The following is a 21,303-nucleotide window of genomic DNA, read 5'->3' on the forward strand; positions in this document are numbered from 1 at the left end:
TGTGCAAAAGAGATAGAAATCAAGAGACAAAACCCAATCCACTCCTAAGAATACATAATGAGCATTTTGTGATTGCATTTTGGCCCTACACTCTATTCTTAAGATACAGTATCTTTCCATAGAGATCTTTGAGTATCACTCCTATCACTATCACTCACTGGCATTTTCTAGCTGTATTGTAATTAATAGAGTGTGTTTTATATCAGCTGTGCTAGTTAAAAATCATACAATAGCCTACTCTGCAAATTATGTGAAGTGTTATAATGCTTTGTTATCAGTCTGAAAAACCTACATAAGGCAGTTCTGCAAGAATCTCCCAGACCAGCCCTATCATTGCTGCTGGCTCTCTTCACAAAACTGGTGGTGAAGTCCAGAGGGCTCAGTCAGGTACCTTGTGGGTTGGTCATGAAAATATCTTGCTCTGTGCAGAGCAGGGGTATGTGATGTGGTAGTGGAGGGCTATTGCCTAGGCACACATCAGCCATATTTCCACCATGGCATCAGTGGTGGCAAAGGCTCAGCATGGACTTCTGGGTTTCAAACAATTTACAAGTTTAAGAACCCTGAAAAAAGCTAATACTCATCTAAATATACTTTCACAGTCAGGGTGAGCTAATTAGTTATTTAAGTCCTGCAGCTCCACTGGAATCTGGATCTGAGTACTTATCACAAAGCACTTCCCAGCTGGATAATTTTCCACTACAGTCCCTCATGTAGTAATACTGTATATAAAGTTTTTCTCTTTGTAATAAATATTCTTAATGAAGAAAATTATGTATGTTCTGCCAAATGTTGAATGGGAGGGATCCAGCCAAGTTGAAATGTTAACTGATAAAGCTTGCTGAGTTGTTTTGAAATGTGTATTTGTAAATTTATTGGAAGGGTCTTCACTCATATTCTAGATGAGTATGTACAGTGTGGGTTAAGAACATTCTCCTTGTACAGATGGGTTTCAGTTATGTCAGATTACTTGGCCTGATAGAAAAAGCTGGACATTTGATCCTAACATAAATACTAGCAACAGGGAATACATTATAATAGTTTCTGATAGGACTCCCTGTATTTCTTACATTAATGAGAAAGAACTCTTGCACTGGGAGAATTTGTCAAACTCTGTGTAAAATAAAGCATGTTACTTCTATCACTGGACTGCATAGATTTGTGGGTTTACAGATAACATTTTGTAAAATTATGTATTTTAATACAACAAATTGAGAAATATGTAGTATGTAATAATACTTATTTATACAGATGCAATTCCCAGGATGATTTTTAGAATCTGTCTCCAAAGTACAGCAAAAATATTCTTCTAGTAGCAGTTTTTGGGATGAGTTGCAAGGATTGCTGTGTTACTGAGCCTGATTCCTGCCTACCTGCAAGGCTATTCCTGAGCCTGGATTCTGCAGAAATTAGCCTGATGTGGCCCTGGATAGAACAAGGTTGTCCTAAAGTTCTTCTGAAGTGAACAGAGTGGACTTACTGACTTTCCTGAAAGTCAGGTTTGCAGGCACTGACTGGGAAGGAGAGATACTTACCTTTTGGCTGCTGGGGTAATTTGCCATGTCCAGCCCTAGTGAGGAGTGTCTCTCACCTGCTCTATGTGTGCAAGCTCTGACACAGTCTGTGAGTCAGCAGTGGAAAAGACATCAGCCAGGCCAGCACTGTTGCTCTTTGCTTGTGCGGAGGGAAGGATGGAGAGGTCATTCTGTGACGTTCACTGTGGATGTGTTGAGTTTCACACACTATTAGACATTTTTTGCACTTTGAAGAAATAGCTATCCCAAGTATAACAAATATGATTTTTAATTCTCTATTTCCTATGGCTATTCTCACTGTCTCATAGGTGAGGCATCACAGCATAGCATCTCAAAGGCTGCTGCTCCAAAACAAGCCTCACTGCTGCCCTGGTGATTCACACAAGATAGGTGATAGATAGCAACTTGCGTAAGCTCTGTGTCCTCTGGTATTGGTCAGGAAAGAAACCCAATACTTGCTAAACTGAGAGCGAAATTTCAAAACATGAAGTAAACTGATTTTCTGCTGAATGTGACTTCAAGGCTTTGGGTCAGATTTTCAGTGATACAAGGCATATAAAAATAAATATCTCACTGGAATTTCTATTGTTGTTTTAACCAAAGGGGTATTAGGCACCTAGTTTCGTCAGGGTTAGCTCAGGCAAACTTCTCTCTCTGGTCATAAGCCATGTGACTGAAGCTGCCGCAGAGTTCAGGCAAGGAGAATATTCATCCCTGGAAACAATTTCTTACTTGGTTAAAGTCAATCCTTGGACAGAGATGTGCTGCAAGAACTGAAATGAAAATCTGAATATCTTTTGGAATTACTGTATAAGTAGCATTTCAAATGTTGGGGGTCTTGTTTGTTTGTTTGTGTTTACTCTTTGTTCTGTTTGGCTTTTTCCTTGCAAAATGTTTCTTCTGTTAAATGTCTCTTTATGTCAGCTTTTGACGAATTTGTTATTTTTTGGGGTCTATTTCAAATATTTTCCACTGTCAAGCAAGCCTCTTCAAGTACAATGTTCCCTACTTTTATGGTAACTCATTTTAAAATATAAAAGAACATGAGTGTTGGACCACTTCAGTTACACTTAGGAATAAAGTAACAACCCACCTGTGTTAGGCAGGAGGTCTGCGCTGACTTTCTGGGCTGAGCACTTTGTAGCAGCACGAGCCACTTCTGGATTGGTACTTCACGTTATATATAACAAAGACAGACAAGCTTCTCCTTCCACAGTATCTTTTCATACTTGTTTTGGGCTTCAGAGTAGTGAAGAAGTGCAAAATTAAGGATAAAGTTTTAAAAATAAGATAATCGTGTTTTAAAATTTGATCCAAATAGCTCTGAACAGTACTGAAAAATGGTATATTTTTTTTTTTTTCCTTATTAAAAAGATCTGGAGAAAAGCAGCTATGAAAATGAGGGAACTGAGCAGAATGTAAATGAGATAATGTGCCCGGAATGATTAAAGAGGAGTACTGCAAGTAGGCAAACTACAAGAAGAAACGTGAAAAAACATGTTGAGGCTTTGAAATATGTTTTGCAAAATGTGCTAAAAAATTTCCAGATTATCTGGTGGCTAGATCCAGACAAAGGCTAATATTTGCTTTGAATTATAAAGTCTCTTCAAATATTTTTAATGCCACATATGCATAAAAATTCCACAAATGCAAAATAATGTACAGGCTGACAAACATCTTAATTGCACAGTATGATTAAAGCTTGCTGGAAGGCTGTAATTGCATTAGTGTGGTCACTTTCACATTTATTTCAGTGTGCCCAGAAAGAATAGACTAAAAGGTCTTTAAAAGATTTAAAAAATGAAAGACATAAAAATGTACATAAACATGTATATAAATACATGAGAAAAAAACCCCAAACAACACCACCCAAATGTGTCAAGAATGACAATAAAACATTATAAAAGATATTTTTAAAAAATCAATTTTTTAAAAAAATGAATGGACATTGAAGAACGAAGACTTTGAAAGTATTCCAATGGTAAAATGAAAATCTGAGGGTTAAAAGCTCCTGAAGAAGCTGACAGCAAAGTCTCTCAATGTCAGAAATGCTCTGGGAATATCTGGAAAGTTTCAGGATGTGTTAAATCAATAGTTGGCGCTACAACACTGTGGCTTAGTGGGAGCTTCACCGGCTTTAAAGTTCAAGAACAGAAGATGTAAATTGTTGCCCAAACCACAGCAAAAGAATTGTCCCCCATTTTATTTTCCTGTTACTCAAAATTAAAAAGGAAGAATTTAATAATTGCCAGCAAAGGTTCCAACTGCTCAGAGATAAGTGTATACACTCCAGAGAGCAGGACCGGGAGCTTTTCAGAGGTAGCAGTGAGCGTTGGAGTGATGCCCATGTTTCCCAAGAGCCCGGGGCTACTGGTGCTGATGTGGGGCTGCTGTGACCACAGTCACACCCCACAGAAGTTTTTGGGCCCTTGGCTCCTGGTTTTGGCATGGGAGACAGACTCTGCTCCTGCCCTGAGAGAGAGTTGAAGCCTTTCCTCTCCTCCAGAGGGTGAAAGAGGGTGGGCTGTGCCCCTCTGCAGCTCTCTGTGGTACTTTCTGCACTGGGGCTGGAGCTGCAGTGCCCCATGGGAACCTGCTAGGGGCATTGAGTTACTCAGAAAAAAATTGTGGAAAGACTAGCAAGTTTGTACAGCTGCTGTTGAAGGCTTGTGAAGAAAAGTCTTATTTACCTCTTTTCAAGTCACCTTCTTCTCTTTCAGAGGTGCTTTTTAAAGCCTTTCCTATTTGGTGTTACATGTGCCATACCTGAAATACCCAGCTGAAGCCTTCAACTCTTCTGTCCTCCTCAGCAGAGACTTCTAACACCTGGACTTGATTTCTCACAGACCTGTATGTGGTTGTGGTTTCAAGATGGAGTTCAAAACTCCCTCACAATTGCTAGGAGCACACAAGAGGTGAACTTTCAACATTTCCTTTGGCAATCAGTTGCAGCCTTTTAAACTCCACTTCCCATAGATTAGCAGCAATGTCACTACGGAGGTTTATTCTGACAGCTTGGGTTTTAACCAGCTTGTTCTGCATTTTGGCTTTGGCCAGGATGCCACATGACATTAAAGAACAGCTGAACTGAGTGGACATCTGCTGTCACAAAAGTTACCATCAAACTTACAGGCAGGCATAAACTGGGCTGAATTAAGAAGGCAACAAAATCACACTCCACTAGGGAACATAAACATAATGGCTGTGGTTAACATTGTCTGGGGGATTTTTTACTTTAACTTTTTTTTTCTTTCCTTTCCTTCTCCCTCTTCCCCCCAAGAGTAGGTAGCCTCTGTACCCACTAATTAATCTAATTTTGGTAAGTAATTCACCATTAGTTTCTCAGGTTATTACTGAATCTTCTAAGTACATTTGGGGTTTGGGACTGTCTAGAGAAATGGCCTCCCAACAGCAAATAAGTATCAGCCTGAAAACAGCTAGAGGACTGGCCCATGGTACTGACTGGCACCACTCTTTCTTTGAAAGGCTGTGTTTCAGTCTTGAGGAAGACAGGTGGAACTGGGAGGAGAGCTGATGTGGGAGAAAGAAAACAACCACAATTCTTCTGTTTTCCCTGTTACTCAGTGGATTTACTTAAATTAGTATATTTCTAACACAGAATCCTGGATAAAATTTTATTTGCTGCATCCCAGGAAATTAGGCATTATTCACCTGTACTATCCCCATAGATGTACATTGGGGAATGGGGAACTAACCAGTAGTTTTTACTCCATATACAAACTTGTTGTTAATAATTGAAAGGATTTTTTTTGAGGATTTTTAGCTTATATTTTAAGACCCTCCCTGCAGGCCATGGAGGAGGGATGTGAATGTGGCAAAGGGGTCACCCTCTCTGCGAGCCAAGTAGGTTTTTGCACCATGAGCAAATAAGGAACACTTCAGTTAGTTAAAAAAAAAAAAATAAATAAAAGGTCCCATCATCTTATGGTTAGATGCTGAGCACAGCGAGCACCAACAGCCCACCAGGTCTGCTGCTCATGGCCTGCTGCTTGTACACAGGAGGCAATTGGGAAGCACTGCAACAGTTCCCAGCTGTTTCCCTACCAGTTCATTTTGCTGATTTGCCTTGAAATCAAAACACCTGTCAACTTAACAGCTGCAGAATCAATACTTGTCTTTCGTAAACTTTGCTATAGCACACCCCACGACAGCCATGTATAGGTATAAGCCGTCACACTATAAATATTTTTCCATCCTGGTCCCATAGGTTAGAGATTAAGTAGGTTCAGGCTAATCTTGATTGGTGACCCAGCTTCACATGTACTGGCAGCGAGGTTAAGCCCTTTTCTGGCAGCAAGCTGCCTTCGGCAGGCTGTAATAAAGCCCATACACGCTAGATGGCCCCAGGAGAACACAGTGCTGCTTGGAAATTACAACCAAACCCTGCTATTTTGGATTAAAAGAAGATAAATTTGGTTACTTCAAGTCCCTTCCTCATTGAATTATTTAGACTGGGTTTTTCAAGCTGACCAACAGGCAATCAGCACATCTCACAGGGAAACAGAGAATAGCACTGAAATTTTATGTTTATATAATAGAGATTAATTTCCAAGATATTACTTTCTCAGAGAAGTCCACAGAGTGGCAAAAACTATATTGCTGTTTTTATTACCAATGTGCAAGATTGGAGATGATAGTTCAGGGGGGAAGTTGTTTGGGAGGAAAAATAGTGTCATACTTACGTTTCTATGACAGAGCAACTGAATTTGGGGAGTAGTTTTCACACTCACCATGTGCAAAAGTACATCCTCCTCAGAGTTATGGACAGAGTTTGTGGCCTGATGAAGTGTGAAATATGGCACTATGCACTGACAAATTACAGCTGCGAAATCTGGCCTTTATTGTGTTTTGTTGTTTGTTTTTTTTTTTTTTTTCTTGCCTTAACAAATGCCATTAAAATATCGGAGATTGAGTCAGAACCCTTGGGGAAAAGAAAAAAAAAGGTAACTAGGCCTGGTTAACTACTTGTGAGTGCTTGGGAACAAAAAGTGGTTTTGTTTCCATATTCATATTACCGACAAAATAAACGTCTCAAAATCCCTACATATCTCGAGACATGAAGAATAAATGCCAGGGGTGGTCCTGGGGTGATTTTTAGCACTTTGACACAGGCTATGAACCATACTACATGTCTTCTTTAGGGATGGGTCCCCAGCAGGATTTATTTCTGCGTCAAGGAAGATTACAGCTAATAGGATTTGCTTCTTGGAGGCTGTTGGCATGTTTGGTGCAAACCCTGCACAGTGCTTTCTTAAAGGAGAATATGGACCCCATTTGTCATATTTTTCTTCTTCTTCTGGCCTTCCACGAGATAAACCTGTCTGGTTCATCTTGTATCACCGGATGCTCGTGTTCTCAAGACAGCTTTGGAAGGTAAGACTACTTACCCTAGTTGTGGCACCTGTGAAGCAGCTTGGACAGTTCCAATATATATTTGCTGATGATGTGAGCACCAAAACCAAACTGATGGCCTCCTGGTGTCCCTCCCCTAATACTTGAATAGTACTAGCTTGAGCATAGAATGACATTCCTTTTATTTCCCTGAGATATGTAGCTGCATACATAGCAATTTTTATGACTTAATTGTATTCTTTGTGGGAAAATGGATGTAAGATCCAGAGAAGGAAGGATGTATGGCTTATGCATGCCCTGTATACAATACCTTTTAATTATCCAAGTGCCTGTAGACCCATAAAGGGAACTGTTTTTTTAGCCATGAGCATGGTGTACAACCTGGAGGATTTTCTGTTTTCCTCCTTAGGAGTTTGCTTTGCATGTCTGCACTGCTGAGGCAGATCCCTGCAAACATCCCTCAGGACATCCGGAAAATTAGAATTGAAAATTCTCACCTAACAGAATTACCTCGTGGTTCTTTTGAGAATGTTAGTGCCTTGGAGTATCTCTGGCTCAATTTTAACAACATCACAGTGATGCACATCAAGAGCCTGGAATATCTGTCAGCTCTGAAGGAGCTGCGCTTGCAAGGGAACAAATTAAGTTCCGTGCCATGGACAGCATTTCAAGACACGCCGGCTCTGAAAATCCTGGATCTGAAGCACAACCGGCTGGATGTCCTTCCAGAACACGCGCTCCGCTATCTTCCTAACCTGACCTATTTAGATCTATCCTCAAATCAGCTTACCATCATATCCAGGGATGTCTTCTGCAACTGGCCGGTCTACCAGAGAAGCCAGAGGGCAGAGGGGCACACAGAAGCTATTTCCAATGCTGTCCTGGCTCTTCATGACAACCCCTGGATTTGTGACTGCCGCCTGCGGGGATTTGTCCAGTTTATCAAGTCAGTCGGCCCACCTGTTATTCTGATGAATTCCTATTTAACTTGCTCAAGTCCAAAATTCAGGGCAGGGAAGTTTTTTTATGAAGTGGAGCTCAACAGCTGCATGAAGCCCCTGACCTCAGCCCTTGACACAAACCTGACAGTCGCAGTAGGGCTGAACGTCACCCTGACCTGCTTTGTGCAAGCCAGCCCTGCCCCAGCTGTCTGGTGGACCTATTCGCTCAAACTTTTAAGGGCATTTAATGGTAAGAAAAGCTTTTTCTTCTTTTGTTCTTTTTTTTTTTTTTTTTTTAATTAAAAAGTTGTGTTCTGCTATTCTACTTGCATAGGTCTTCAGGCCACCACAGTGACCACACCAGCTCTCCAACCCTTCAGAGCATCACAGTTATTGTGGTGGCAATAATCCAAATAATCTTAATCATCCTGCATGTCTAAGCATGCCTGACCAGGATGAGAACAGCTGCTTCACACAGGATATCAATCAAAGATGAAAGGAGCAGAGCCTCATTTTTACACAATTATTTTATGTAAATCAGCCTGGAGAAAAGAGGGTTTTGTGGAGACCTCATAGCAGCCTTCCAATATCTGAAGGGGGACCTACAAGGATGCTGTGGAGCGACTCTTCATCAGGGACTGTACAAGGGGTAATGTGTTCAAGCTTAAACAGGGGAAGTTTAGATTGGATATAAGGAAGAAGTTCTTCACTGTGAGGGTGGTGAGGCACTGGAAGAGGTTGCCCAGAGAAGCTGTGGATGCCCATCCCTGGCAATGTTCAAAGGCCTTGATCAGCCTGGTCTAGTGAGAGGTATCCCTGCCCATGGCAGGTGGTTGGAACTGGATGAGCTTTAAGGTCCTTTCCAGCCCAAACCATTCTATGATTCTACGTATGGATTTTTAGCAGTGGCTCTTTCATTACCACATATGATATTAAGAACTATTAATATAGTCACACATATATAATAAATCTGTGGTTATCTAGACCCAAATCTAATTTATGCTATATATGATATATTACATATATATGCACACAGTATATATTTGTGTGTACCTATGTGTGTTTGTAGGAGCACACACACCCCTACACTTGTATGTTTCTACACGACTCCGATGTTTTCTCAAGAAATACTCACATAAACCACAAAATCATGCAGACTTGTTGCCTGTGTTCATTCATGCTCTATAACGAAAAAGCTTGTCATTCTCCATAAGCTTTGTTTATTTATATTCTTTACTGAGGTCCTTGTAATATGAGGCCTTTCCTCTTCCTCCTTATCCAGCTTGGGTCTTACAAGGCTTCCCTCACATTTATTCTTACTAAGAGCCTTCAGTAGGGCAAGTTGCTATTTTCATCAGATAAGCTAATAATGCACGTGGGTTCCTAATAAGCCAGCTAGCTAAATAAGATAGCATTAGCCCTTAATCCTGGGCTTATACTTGCTTTAATTGCAGCATTGTAGCATTTGTGCATCTTTCTGTGAGCACACGTTAAACTAACTACATACAGGCATGTACCCCTGTTTGGGTAGACAACAGGGTGTTTCATACTATTCTTAAAGCTGCATCTCACTTCCAGACCAACAATGCGTGGCTTCACACACCTCTTTTTGGCCGAAGCCTCTTGAGACTGACATTTTCCTACTCAATCCTAATGGAGGATGGAGCATGCGTCCAAAATGCAGTGGTGCCTGCTGCACCTCAGTGGCTCTCCCTGGATTGCTGTGACCTGAGGACATTGATGGCAGATGGCATACGGGTGGCTTGGCCTCTGCCCACAGCAGCCTCCCCAGCTGCTCACGTTGGGGTAGGCATATTCCCTGTCTCCCATTCCTAGGTGTCCAAGTGCATTTATTGCCTTTCTGCCTGGAAAATGCTTCGCTGACAAGCTCTGCGGGGTTTGGCACACTTCTGTGCTCCCTCTCCTTCTCTTCCCGGGGCAGGGGAGGTTCTGCTTGGCCTCCTGGCACCAATCCCACATTAGAGTGGTCCTGGGGTTACCTCAAGATGTTTCTGCATGCTAACACAACTTGCTTTTGCCTGCAGTGTCCACGGAGCCCATCAGCGAGGACACTGTGCGCTCAGAGCTGCTGATCCCAGCAGCACGGCCAGCAGATGCTGGCAACTACACCTGCACAGCTGCTAACTTCTTGGGCAACACCTCAGTGGCCATCAATCTCCATGTGCGGTCCCCGTGGGTGTCTGCCACCACCACCTCCGGCTGGGGCCCTATTGGCCCAGCTGAGTCGGGAGCCCACGTAGAAGTGCGCATTGCCAAGCAGACAGTCTATGGCATCACCCTGGAGTGGTTTGCAGTGGCAGCAGCAGCAGCCGAGCCAGGGGAGACCTGGTACACCCTCCTGGTGGGCCGCTATGATGCGGCCCAGAAGGACGCCATCTACATTGGCCCCGGCATCAACACCTACTCGGTGACTGACCTGCTGCCTGCCACCAAGTACGAGGTGTGCGTGGCTGTGCGCAACCAGGCACCTCGCAAGGGCCAGTGCGTCGTCTTCGTCACGGGCAGCGACATCAGCCAGCTGGAGCAGCGTGAGAAGCTCATCCACATCGTGGTCATCGTCTGCGCCATGGTGCTGGCTGTGCCCGCTGGCATGTATGCCTGCACTGCCGAGGCCCGCCCTGGCTGTCTGGCCCGCTGCCCCAGCATGTGCCCGCGCCGCCGCCGGGGGGGCCAGGCGCAGGCTGCAGGCAGCAAGGAGAGCACGCTGGACAGCCTGCCGGCCGGCAGCGAAGACGGGCTCTGCCTCCCTGAGGGCGGGCGCGGCGCCCGGCGGCCCACAGCCCGTGACGAGCCTGGCAAGACTCGGCCGCCTCACAGGAACAGCGCCGACCTCTACTAGCCCAGCCGTGCCCGCCCTGCCTGTCTGCAGCGGCACCTTTTACCGGTGACCTCAAGCCACAGCAGGTGCTGGTTTGTTTGAGGGACTGTGCAAAGGAGGCTCCGTGCTGCAAGGACTCAGGGCATGGTCGTGCACACCACAGGGACTGCAGCAGGCTTGGGAAGTGCTGGGAATAGGGGTGCTCAGGGTGTGTGGCTGTGAGCCCACAGCTCAGGTCTGCCTCTGCAACACTGTCATGGAGCAACGCACAAAAACATGCAAACAGAGCATTAACAAAAAACCCCGACCAAACCAATAACAGTGCATGTGGCAAAATGCCAAAGGTCTCCCCTTGTTCTCCCACAGGCTCACTTCACTTTATTTTTCCCAGCTGGGGCACGGATGGAGAGATTCATTCACAGCTCTGCCTCATGGGAACAGGGACAGAAAGCCAGGGCGGGTCTGTGGTCATAACCAGCAACAAAAAGTAGCAGGGGGAAGACTGAGTCAACATGACGAGGCTATTTTAATTCACTTGGAGAAAAGATGGCGCTGTGGCTGTAGGGTGACATGGGAGGTGATGGGGATGCTTGGCTTGGATTGGGCTGGCAGGACAATGGGCATGGGGCACAGACAGTGGTGGAGCCAGGATTGGGAGCCAGGCACCTTTCCCAAATGCAGATGTGCTGCCTGCCCACCCTGCTGCTTTGAAACCAAAGCTTGACTCCTTTCTAGAGGCAGGAAAACCCAGATGCACATGTAAAAGCAACCAGCCCCCGGCTTGCTGAGCAGCTAATGCGTTATTTCTTGGGGGTCTGAGGATGTGTGACTTATTATTTTTTGGTTTTGGGCTCGTGCTTTCCAGCACAACAAAAGCACGTGGCCAGCAGACCCTCAGCACTTTTTAAATATGTGCTATAAATCTCCTCAAAAAGATAAAAAATAGAGCAGGAACCTCAGCTGTAAGCAGAGATAAAGCCTAATGTGAGCTTCGCTACACGGCAGTTTGGCTTTCTAGTTGTAGTTTGTTTTTTGCTGTGTTTTCCATCCTCCTCAGGCCCTGCGTTTCCTGCCCCAGCACCTCCTTCTGCTGTAAGCTATTGCACAGCTTTTGAACAGAGACCTGTTTTGTCAGCGCTCTCAGTGTTATACTTCAAGCGACTTCCTAGTCTTGTCAGTCTTTTGTTGTCAAAGTAATAAACGTGATGGATTTTCAGAATATGCAGATGTCCTCTGCTTCATTTCTAGCCTTTTACAGTTACAAACTGCAAAAATCCTGGATGCCAAGGGGCTCTGAGGTTCGGCTGCAAGGGATGGAGGGAGCCTGGCAGTTGCAGCACATCACATGGGGTATGGAGCAATGAGGGAGGATCAGCAGCAGCATGCCAAGCAAGGGACATGACCTTGTCCTGGAGAAACCCCTGGGGACATGGTGCATACAGGGACAGGCAAGAGATGATGCTGGTTGAGGTCCATCACCCCCCATGTGCGAGGGGAGGTGAAAAACAAACCAGTGCCTGTAATGACTGGCCTCCTCCCACCCAAGTCACCATGGAGGAGCAACATCAAACTGTGGAGACTGTAGAGAGAGCTGCTGAATCACAGTGAGGGAACAGCCAAGGAAAGACAAAACAACCCATCACCACTTGTGCAAAGTTCGTAACAAATTGCATACCCAGTGAGCTCTGGCATCAGACAAACCTGCTGCCTCACAAGGAGCCTTCCTGCCTCTGTGGCTGTGCTGCAGTGGGCTGCAGTGGGCTGCAGAGTGCAACGGACATTTGGCCAGGGGCTCATCTGTGACCCTGCCTGTCCTCTGTGCCTTACAGCATCCTGCTTCTCACCTCCTCTCCTTCCAGGCTAGTGTTGCCCAAAATCCACACAGCCCCTTCTTCTGACTCATGGCCTACAAAAGCAGCCATTTGGTTATCCTAGGAAGACCTCTGGTTGCCTGCACCCATGTGGTCGATACCAAGCAATAGCAAGGCCTCACTGCCAGCAGAAGCATATCATGCACAGAAGCACCTTTTGCAGGTTGGTTTTTTTAATTATTTATTTATTTATTAAAAAAACCCACCCTGAAGTTGAAATACAGAGTAACTGGAGAAAAGTCTCACAACATAGTAATAAAACATCTTTATTCTCTCTTAAATACAATCTCTAAGACTGTAAGACTATAATGCCTAATAAATCTCACTTAACTGAATGTTTTTTATAGGCTTCCCTCATTGGAGAACAAACACTGAATACTGGCTTCAACACAAGACTGGGAAAACAGTAGTATGGGTAATAAACCACAGACTTTTGATACCTTGGGAAACACTGCACAACCTGGTGGAGACACAACCAGCAGAACATGCATGCTTGCACAGGGCAGTGGGAGTGCGCCCGGTGGCTGCACATCCCCTCCCTCCACCCACAGCCAGAGGACAAGGTGACCACACACAATGCCAGAGCCTGGGCCTCATGCCATGAAGGCCCAGAAGGAGGGATAAGTAAGAAAAGTGATGGAAATGAGAGACATGACAGGGGAGCAGTACTGTTGGCACAGCCCCCCGCTGAGACCTTGCTGCACTTCTGGGATGCAGCTCCTCACTCAGCCCACAGGTGACATGAGCTATGGTCACCCTCTGACTTCTAGATGTATTGGGCTGAAGTTCAAAAATACAGCATTTTCCCTGTATCTAGGGAGCTTCATATTCAACCAGGTATCCCCCAAGCTGAAGTCCTGGCGCAGAGAAAGGAAATTAGACCAGCTGATGGGATGACAGGAGAGGAATCCCTCAGGGCCATGTCTGCTCTAGTAGGAGAAGAGTCTCAGGAACCCCTTTAAATAACAGTGTCCTGTCCTGTAGGGTTTGCTCCCCATCTTGATGTTCACAGTGCCAATCCATGACAGCACAGCTGCCCTGCAGGGCCAGGGCACAGGCAGAGGTGCAGTGTGCTGTTCCCCAGCCAGCCTCACACATACTGCCTTTTCCCAGAGGGATAGGAAACAGTCCCAGCTGAAAAGCATGCCCTCAGAAACAAACAGGAGGGGAAAACTGTGCATCCAGTGAAAAACGATCCAGTGAAAAAGCTTTCTGCCTTTGGTGCCTTTTTACTGTCACGTAACAGGCAAAAAAAGTGTCAGCTGTCCCCCACCCCCTGTGTTCCCCCTTCTGACTGTTGCATAATTCACTCAAAAGTACTGACAGGACAAACCAGAAACCTCACCACCCTGGAGCAAGCCAGGAGAGGTGGTGAAATACATTCCTCAATACCTCCTGTTAGCAGTGTACAAAACCAAATGATCTTTCTGCACACTTCCCTGACCAACATATGAGACTTTCCAGCACTTGTCTATATTTTTCACTTATCATTTTAATCTTGGTTTTCCCTTGTCTTCCCTGCTGCTTTAATCATGTCCTTCTTCTCATGGGCTTCCCCTCCTTAGGGGACACGGTGTCAGAAGGAGGCAGTATTGAGCAAGCGCTGCTACTGAATTTCTGTGCTCCAGTCTTGCCCCAGCTGGTCTAGGGAAGGCTGAGGTGGTCCTCCTGTCCCCTGATTACTAGGCAGGTTCAGAGCAGAAGCAAAGCACAGCATCATGTCAGTATACTCTGGCAAAACCCATCATAAGCTGCAGGAAAATGATGACCTTCTCCAAGTCTGTCCGCTTACCTTTTGGGAATGAAGATACTCAAGCCATGAGCACATCGCTCTGCCAGCTGTTGCAAAGTGTGTTGCACCCTGAGGACAGCAGGTACCAGCTACGCTATACCTTCTTGCAGTGTGCAGTGTCACTGCTGTAGTAGACCTGCACACGGAGTCACTGCTGGCACCACAGCCAGGCCAGTGTCTTCAAAAGTGAGTCTGGGATTGAAAGTGATGGGTTTTTGGACACCTCAGACACATCTACGAGCTCAGGTCAGAACTGGCATCCTCCAGTGCCTTGGCTGCAGAATTCCTTGTTTGAAAACTTGGACTCTGGGTAGGGACCACCAAAATGGGGGCAACCTGAATCCCTATTCACTTGGGGAAACTGTGGCTGGTGTGAAGGTACTCGGTACCCTGTTCGGGCAGCTGAAGGACCAGCACTAGGACACAAGCCAAAGGAACTGAAGCTGCAACCGGACAATGACCGCAGCTATGCTATAAGTGGGGTGACTCTGTAGCATGTAATACTTGCAGAAGGTGAGGGGTCTCTATTCCAGCACAAAGCTGCTCTCAGTTCACGGAATGCTGACAGACACAGAGAAAACCACAGCACATAAATATATCCACACACAGCCACAATCTGCAGTCACTGGGGGCTGCCAAGAGCACCTAGATGTGGGGCTCACCCATAGCTGCGTTCCTCTTCTCAAACCTCATTTTGAGCTCTGACACAAGGGCATTGTGGGCACTGCCATGACCTCTCTTCTTCACCTGCTTGTTTATAAACTTGGGAGTGAGGGAGCCAGACACAGTTGGCACCCGCCACCCTGGGGCATCACCTCTGGGAGCCACAGTGGGGGGCGGTGGAGGCAAGGGAGCAGTTGGCGGCACAGGCACAACCTGGATGTTGTTGTTGCTGTTCTCATTGTGCAGATCTTTGGCATCATCCTCAACAACAAACTTCTCTGCAGCGTTGCTGGGCCTCTTGAACTTTAGCCATTCCATCCTCATTGTCCGGGGCTGTGGGGTCTGTCTCTTTTTTATGATCCGTCTTACTGGCATGATTTTGTTGGACCGCTTGTTGCGCCAGAACATGGCAGTAGAGATCATGATAGTTATCAGCACCATTATGCCCATGACACCAGCTAGCACTCCTAAGGCTTTCATGGGGTTATCTTTAGTTTGCATCAAAAAGGCGGCCATAGGCCCTTTGTGAAGAGTCTGTAAAAGAGTACAGAGAAAACACATGACTTACTCTATGGGACAGACAGTGACCCAGAAATTTCATTTGTCCAAAATATGTAACAAGCAGGGCTAACTAATGGAAGTTGTCTCTAAAAAAGATGAGAGTCAAAGAGCCAGCCCAGGTTTGGAGACTTTAGATGGAGCAGGACACTGAGCAAGCATTACAACATTCTGAGATGAATGACCATCAAACATGAAAGCTTACAAGAGTACTACTGCCAAATTAGGATGGATTCCTGCATGTCACCATAGTGTTTGCTTAATTTGCAAGAACTGAGGAAGAAAATAATTGGTTCCAGGATCTGCAGCTGTATTGTTGTACTACATTTCAGAGTTAATTTCCTAGGAATAATAGTGTTGAACCCAAACAGAAGTTTATGAGTAGAAAATGAACTTTCAACAACAATTGCAGGTGATATGGTGTGCAGCTTATAGGACTATTACTGAGCATGGCATTGAAAAGATTATGAGAAAACCTCACTTCATAAAATTACAGTGTACAAATGAGTAGTTAGCAGGTATGTGCTCCATTCTGTTTTCAAGTACTCTTTTACAGACATAACAAAACTCTTTGAGGTAGGGGAGATGAGTAGAGTTAAAGAAAGAGCTTTGTTTTTAGAAATAAAAGAAATAAGCAATAACATAAGCTACATATGGCATATTAAGGACAAATGAATGGCCAGTTCACTTTGCAGCTTAGCACACTGTGCGTCTTGGAGGTCCCCGTATAATTTTGCGGATTTTGCCCTGTGGGTGGAGCTTGGATCTTTTCACACTTTTCCAGTACATGATGGTGGAGATCACCATTGTTACAGAAATGGTAGAAAGGACGCCACTCATGCAAATTCCAAATATTGTCCATGGACGCTTCTTGAGGCCTAAAATATAGGATCTTACCCTGGACTTGATCTGGAAACATCAAAAATAAGAGAAATGGTCAGCCCTCACATAGTTATATTTGAAAGAGGGCAATATCTATTACAAGTACAGCTAGAGAACTAAGGTGAAATGCGTACAGGACGGAGAGCATATAATATAAAGGGAGCTAAGTGTTGAACTAGGCACAGGAGAAAAGACAGTTGTAATGACATTGAACTGAATCCAGAAGCACTAACCGAAGTTAGGAGGCACTTCTAAACAGCTGGTTGATCAGAGAATAGAGGGTAGCAGCGTGATACATAGATCACCTTTATTCATGGCACTGTAGTCCACCCTGAACTACATTTCCAAGAGAAGTTCGTAATAAATACAATCTCCTGCAATTGTATCTGGACAGAGAGTAGTGTTGTGGAAGGCCAGGAGATCCTTCAGAAATGGCACATTCACGAGCAGGTTCATTTAACAAATAGGTGGTCATAAAGCTATGTGCAGCTGTGGAGAGACAGGACTACTCATCATGCCCCAATCCTCTGGCCTAGGCTTCGGGAGGGAATCACCACCCAAACTTTCCATGTCTAATAACAGGTTATCTGCATTTTAGTTGGTCATCTAAGCTTCCAGCTTTTTAGTCAATGGAGAGAAAATGACACCTCCAAAGTAGTAGTCACCACATGCTAATATAGATCTCAAAGACAGTGAGTATAAAGAGAGCCTTGTGACTAGCTTGGTCTTGAACCTCTGGCTTTTAGTCAGTTAAGGTGAGATCACATGGATTTCCCTGTATCAGTCTAAACCAAGACGCAGTGTGTGGAGGAAGACAACTAAAAGTGTCCCCCCCAAATGTTTCAGAGTACCTCTTGTCCGGTATTACACAGGAACACTAAATCACATCTCTAAACTTGGGGAATGTAAATTTGTTAATAAATACCCCCATTGCCTTCACTTCTGTATTTTCATAACCTACCTCTAACACATTATCCAAGCCCACTCTTCTCCTACTCTGAATATTTCCTGTTGCCAAAGAGAAATGGGTGAAGAAATGCTGTTGAAATTCATGGACCATATAACCTTACACATAGTGAGCAATTTTCATCATTTTGCTGTGCAAAGAGTTTTCCCATTATTTAAGTAGCAATGGGTTTGGGTTGGAAAGGACCTTAAAGATCATCTAATTCCAACTTCCTGCCATGGAGAGAAACACCATCTACTAGACCAGGTTGCTCAAAGCCCCATCACACCTGGGCTTGAGCACTTCAAGGAATGGGGCAGCCACAGCTTCTCTGGGCAACATATTTAATATATTCATCAATGATTTAGATGAGGGAATTGAGTGTACTATCAGCAAGTTTGCTGATGACACTAAGCTGGGAGGAGTGGCTGACACACCAGAAGGCTGTGTTGCCATTCAGCGAGACCTGGACAGGCTGGAGAGTTGGGCGGGGAGAAACTTGATGAAATTCAACAAGGGCAAGTGTAGAGTCTTGCATCTGGCGAAGAACAACCCCATGTACCAGTACAGGTTGGGGGTTGACCTGCTGGAAAGTAGTGAAGGGGAAAGGGACCTGGGGGTCCTGGTGGATAGGAAGATGACCATGAGCCAGCAATGTGCCCTTGTGGCCAAGAAGGGCAATGGCATCCTAGGGTGCATTAGAAAGGGTGTGGTTAGTAGGTCAAGAGAGGTTCTCCTCCCCCTCTACTCTGCCTTGGTGAGGCTGCATCTGGAATATTGTGTCCAGTTCTGGGCCCCTCAGTTCAAGAAGGACAGGGACCTGCTGGAGAGAGTCCAGCGCAGAGCCACAAAGATGATTAGGGGAGTGGAACATCTCCCTTATGAGGAGAGGCTGAAGGAGCTGGGTCTCTTTAGCTTGGAGAAGAGGAGACTGAGGGGTGACCTCATCAATGTTTACAAATATGTAAAGAGTGAGTGTCAGGATGATGGAGCCAGGCTTTTTTCAGTGATGTCCAGTGATAGGACAAGGGGTAATGGGTGTAAACTGGAGCATAGGAGGTTCCATGTGAACATCAGAAAAAACTTCTTTACTGTGAGAGTGACGGAGCACTGGAACAGGTTGCCTAGGGGGGTTGTGGAGTCTCCTACGTTGGAGATATTCAGGGCCCACCTGGACAAGTTCCTGTGTGATGTACTCGAGGTTACTCTGCTCTTGCAGGGGGGCTGGACTAGATGATCTTTTGAGGTCCCTTCCAACCCTTGGGATTCTGTGATTCCATAAAAGAATTCCAATAAAGAATTTCTTCCTAATAGCTAATAGTTTGAACTTGTTCCCCCTTGTCCTATCACTACACGCCCTTGTAAAAAGTCCCTCTCCAGATTTCTTGTAGGCTCCCTTTAGGCACTGGAAGCTGCTCCAAGGTCTCCCTGGAACCTTCTCTTCTCCAGGCTGAGCAACCTCAACTCTTTCAGCCTGTGTTCATGGGCAAGGTGCTCCAGCCCTCTGATCACCTCTGTGGCCTTCCTCTGGACTTGTTCTAGCATGTTCACATCCTTCTTATGTTGCTATGTTTTCCAAAGAGGATGCCCATATCTGTCTTTGCTACCAAAATGGCAACTAATTTCCTTTTCTTTTCTCTTTCCTGCCACAATAGTTTGCAGTGTGCAGACACGCACACCTCCTGGCAGCTTCTCAAGGGCCTTTCACAATGCATGGGTTGCAGTGAACAGAGCAAGTGGTTGATGTATCCAGAAGTTGGACACAACAGGAGTGTGTGGTTGAGCTGTTCAATCACATGAGCAGCTAAGGCTCATCAGCTATATTTAGAAGTCTAAGTAGGTGAAGCTGTTAAGAGCCCAAGCTATCGCAGATTATAAACAACTCAGGCTGCATTGACTTGAGCAATTGGATTTGTACAACAACCAGCTGGTTCTGTGGAGCCTATTTCCACATAATAAGCATTTCTGGACCTCTAGCCTGGTTGCAGGGATGGTCTGCTTGCTACTGCCAAAGCACAGTTGGTGTGCTTCACAAACACATTTTTGTCTGAAAGAAATACAGTTTGTGTGCTTGGAGCTATCTGAGATATGAGCCATCCCACAGTAATGTGGGCTGATAAGGAGATTTGCTTCAGAAGTAACTCCTGATCTGAGGTAGAACACAAGCTGCCCCCTTCAGTGCTTATCCCAAAGAGCAGTGCTATGACTGTATATGAAGGCTGCATTTACATCACTTTGCAATACAAACACCAGCATGGGGCAAGACCTCTCAAATCAAACCAGCCTTCTCTGAACAATTGTTTTCAAGGTTCATGTAACTGCAGAAAGAAGAGGCTAACTGCTCTGCAACTGTGGTAAAGGATATTTAGTGACATCAGCAACCACAGTTTCCATGGTTGCAGTTAATATGAGAGACAAGGAGATCTCCACATTAATTCACAGAGAGTATTTGTTGAACCTTTCAGTTAGGAGGATCTAAAACTGAGACTCACCAGCTACATTTAAAAGTCTAAATGAGTGGCTAAAGCTATTAAAGACTGGAGATTATGCTGTCTAAATGTGGATTTAAGCCTCAGTCCATGAAGAAGTGTAAATAAACACCCCCATATATTTGCAGAATCTCAGTGGAGTCATGAAGAGGCAGAGGGATCTCCTCATCAGGCCAGCCTTCTGGATCAGGAGTGGAAATCAGCTTTCCATGAAAATCTCAGTTATCAGGAATAGATTTTTGAGTGAGACATAAGGGTGAAAAAACAGTGGCTTTTTTCAGCACGTTTCATATTCTGTTGAGAAAGGATAGATTAACAGTCGCTACTCAATACCAATTTCCATAAACCCAGACTCAGTTAAATTAAAAGGCCTCTGGATTTTTTTATCACTGTATTATTCCAAGAGCAAAAGGTCCTTTTGATGTGCAATACTGCTGAACTTAGCCACAAGGCATCTATCTCAAAGGGCACAGCCCTGCGCTAATTGCAATGGTAAATGTTAATCAGAAACTATGCCTGTTTAATTACTTAGTGTGATTAACACTGCAGGAAACCTCTAGAAGATGCATTCACAAATATCCTCCTTATCCAAAATCAGTAATACATAAATGCCCACCAAACAGCTAACTGAAAAAGACTTTTTACAGCTGGAGCACAGAGGGATGAAATATACTTTCGTAACAGCCTCAGAGAGAAAGCTGGAGAGTACACAATGTTCCTATACCGAGAGATTCTTCTTCACAAAATGTTAGCAGTGATTGCACGGTCTCTGGGACACAGAAAGGGGCCAAAGGTTGTGTATGCTGGTCTTGCATTACATCTCACTCGCATGCAAGCTGAAATTTGGGAGTGGTTTTTGCAAGGAGATGTGATGCTTTTGGATGAAAACAAAACAAAACCAACACAAATCATTGCAAGCAATGGAAGAATTATTGGAGAAATGTACAAAGTCTTATGGAAGATGCAACATCAGATTAGTAGTGCAGACCCTGCTGAAGAGACCTACACAAGTGAAGAAAGAAGATACTGTTGCTATCTCAGACTCTGTGTCGGGATTTTTCATCGAGCATGGGAGGAAGAGAAAGAAAAACTGTCTGAGAGGAATATGTCTCACTGCCTTCTCTGCTTCCCCTTTAGAATTTATCCCTCACTTTGTGCCAAATCTGTGACCCTGGAGGGGGAAAAAGGAAGCAGAGGGGAAAATTTGTACAAGACAAGCGCTGATGTGCTTGAAGCACAAGAAGGAAATCCAGAAAATAAGCTGCTCTTGCTTTTCTTCCAGATGTCCTTCATCAACTGGTTTAGGGACAGATCTCCCCCCCCCCCAGCAGAGGAGGTATAGTGCACCCTCCATCCCCTCGACATCCCTCAACCCTGTACCTTAGCCCTGCATACTAACGGAGAAGTCATCAGC

At 44.9% G+C, this 21,303-nt stretch overlaps 2 protein-coding genes across 2 annotated transcripts in view; one reads left to right on the plus strand and one right to left on the minus strand.

Annotated features, from left to right (window-relative positions):
- Positions 1-6,819: 6,819 nt before the first annotated feature.
- On the plus strand, positions 6,820-10,709 carry LRIT2 (leucine rich repeat, Ig-like and transmembrane domains 2; the record flags this gene model as incomplete). The annotated part of the gene is made up of 3 exons (XM_080621319.1): positions 6,820-6,929; positions 7,318-8,099; positions 9,895-10,709. The coding sequence occupies 3 exons, from the start codon at positions 6,820-6,822 to the stop codon at positions 10,707-10,709; spliced, it is 1,707 nt and encodes a 568-aa protein (XP_080477445.1).
- A 4,287-nt stretch (positions 10,710-14,996) lies between these two features.
- CDHR1 (cadherin related family member 1) overlaps positions 14,997-21,303 on the minus strand; it is a gene marked incomplete at its 3' end in the record, with an annotated part of 41,899 nt that continues 35,592 nt past the window's right edge. Inside the window, exon 17 of the mRNA XM_080621509.1 lies at positions 14,997-15,548. Coding sequence (XP_080477635.1) covers positions 14,997-15,548 — 552 coding nt within the window. The remainder of the gene's footprint in view (positions 15,549-21,303) is intronic.

The sequence above is a fragment of the Psittacula echo genome (assembly GCF_963264785.1).
Source record: "Psittacula echo genome assembly, chromosome: 6".
Lineage (NCBI taxonomy): Eukaryota > Metazoa > Chordata > Aves > Psittaciformes > Psittacidae > Psittacula > Psittacula echo.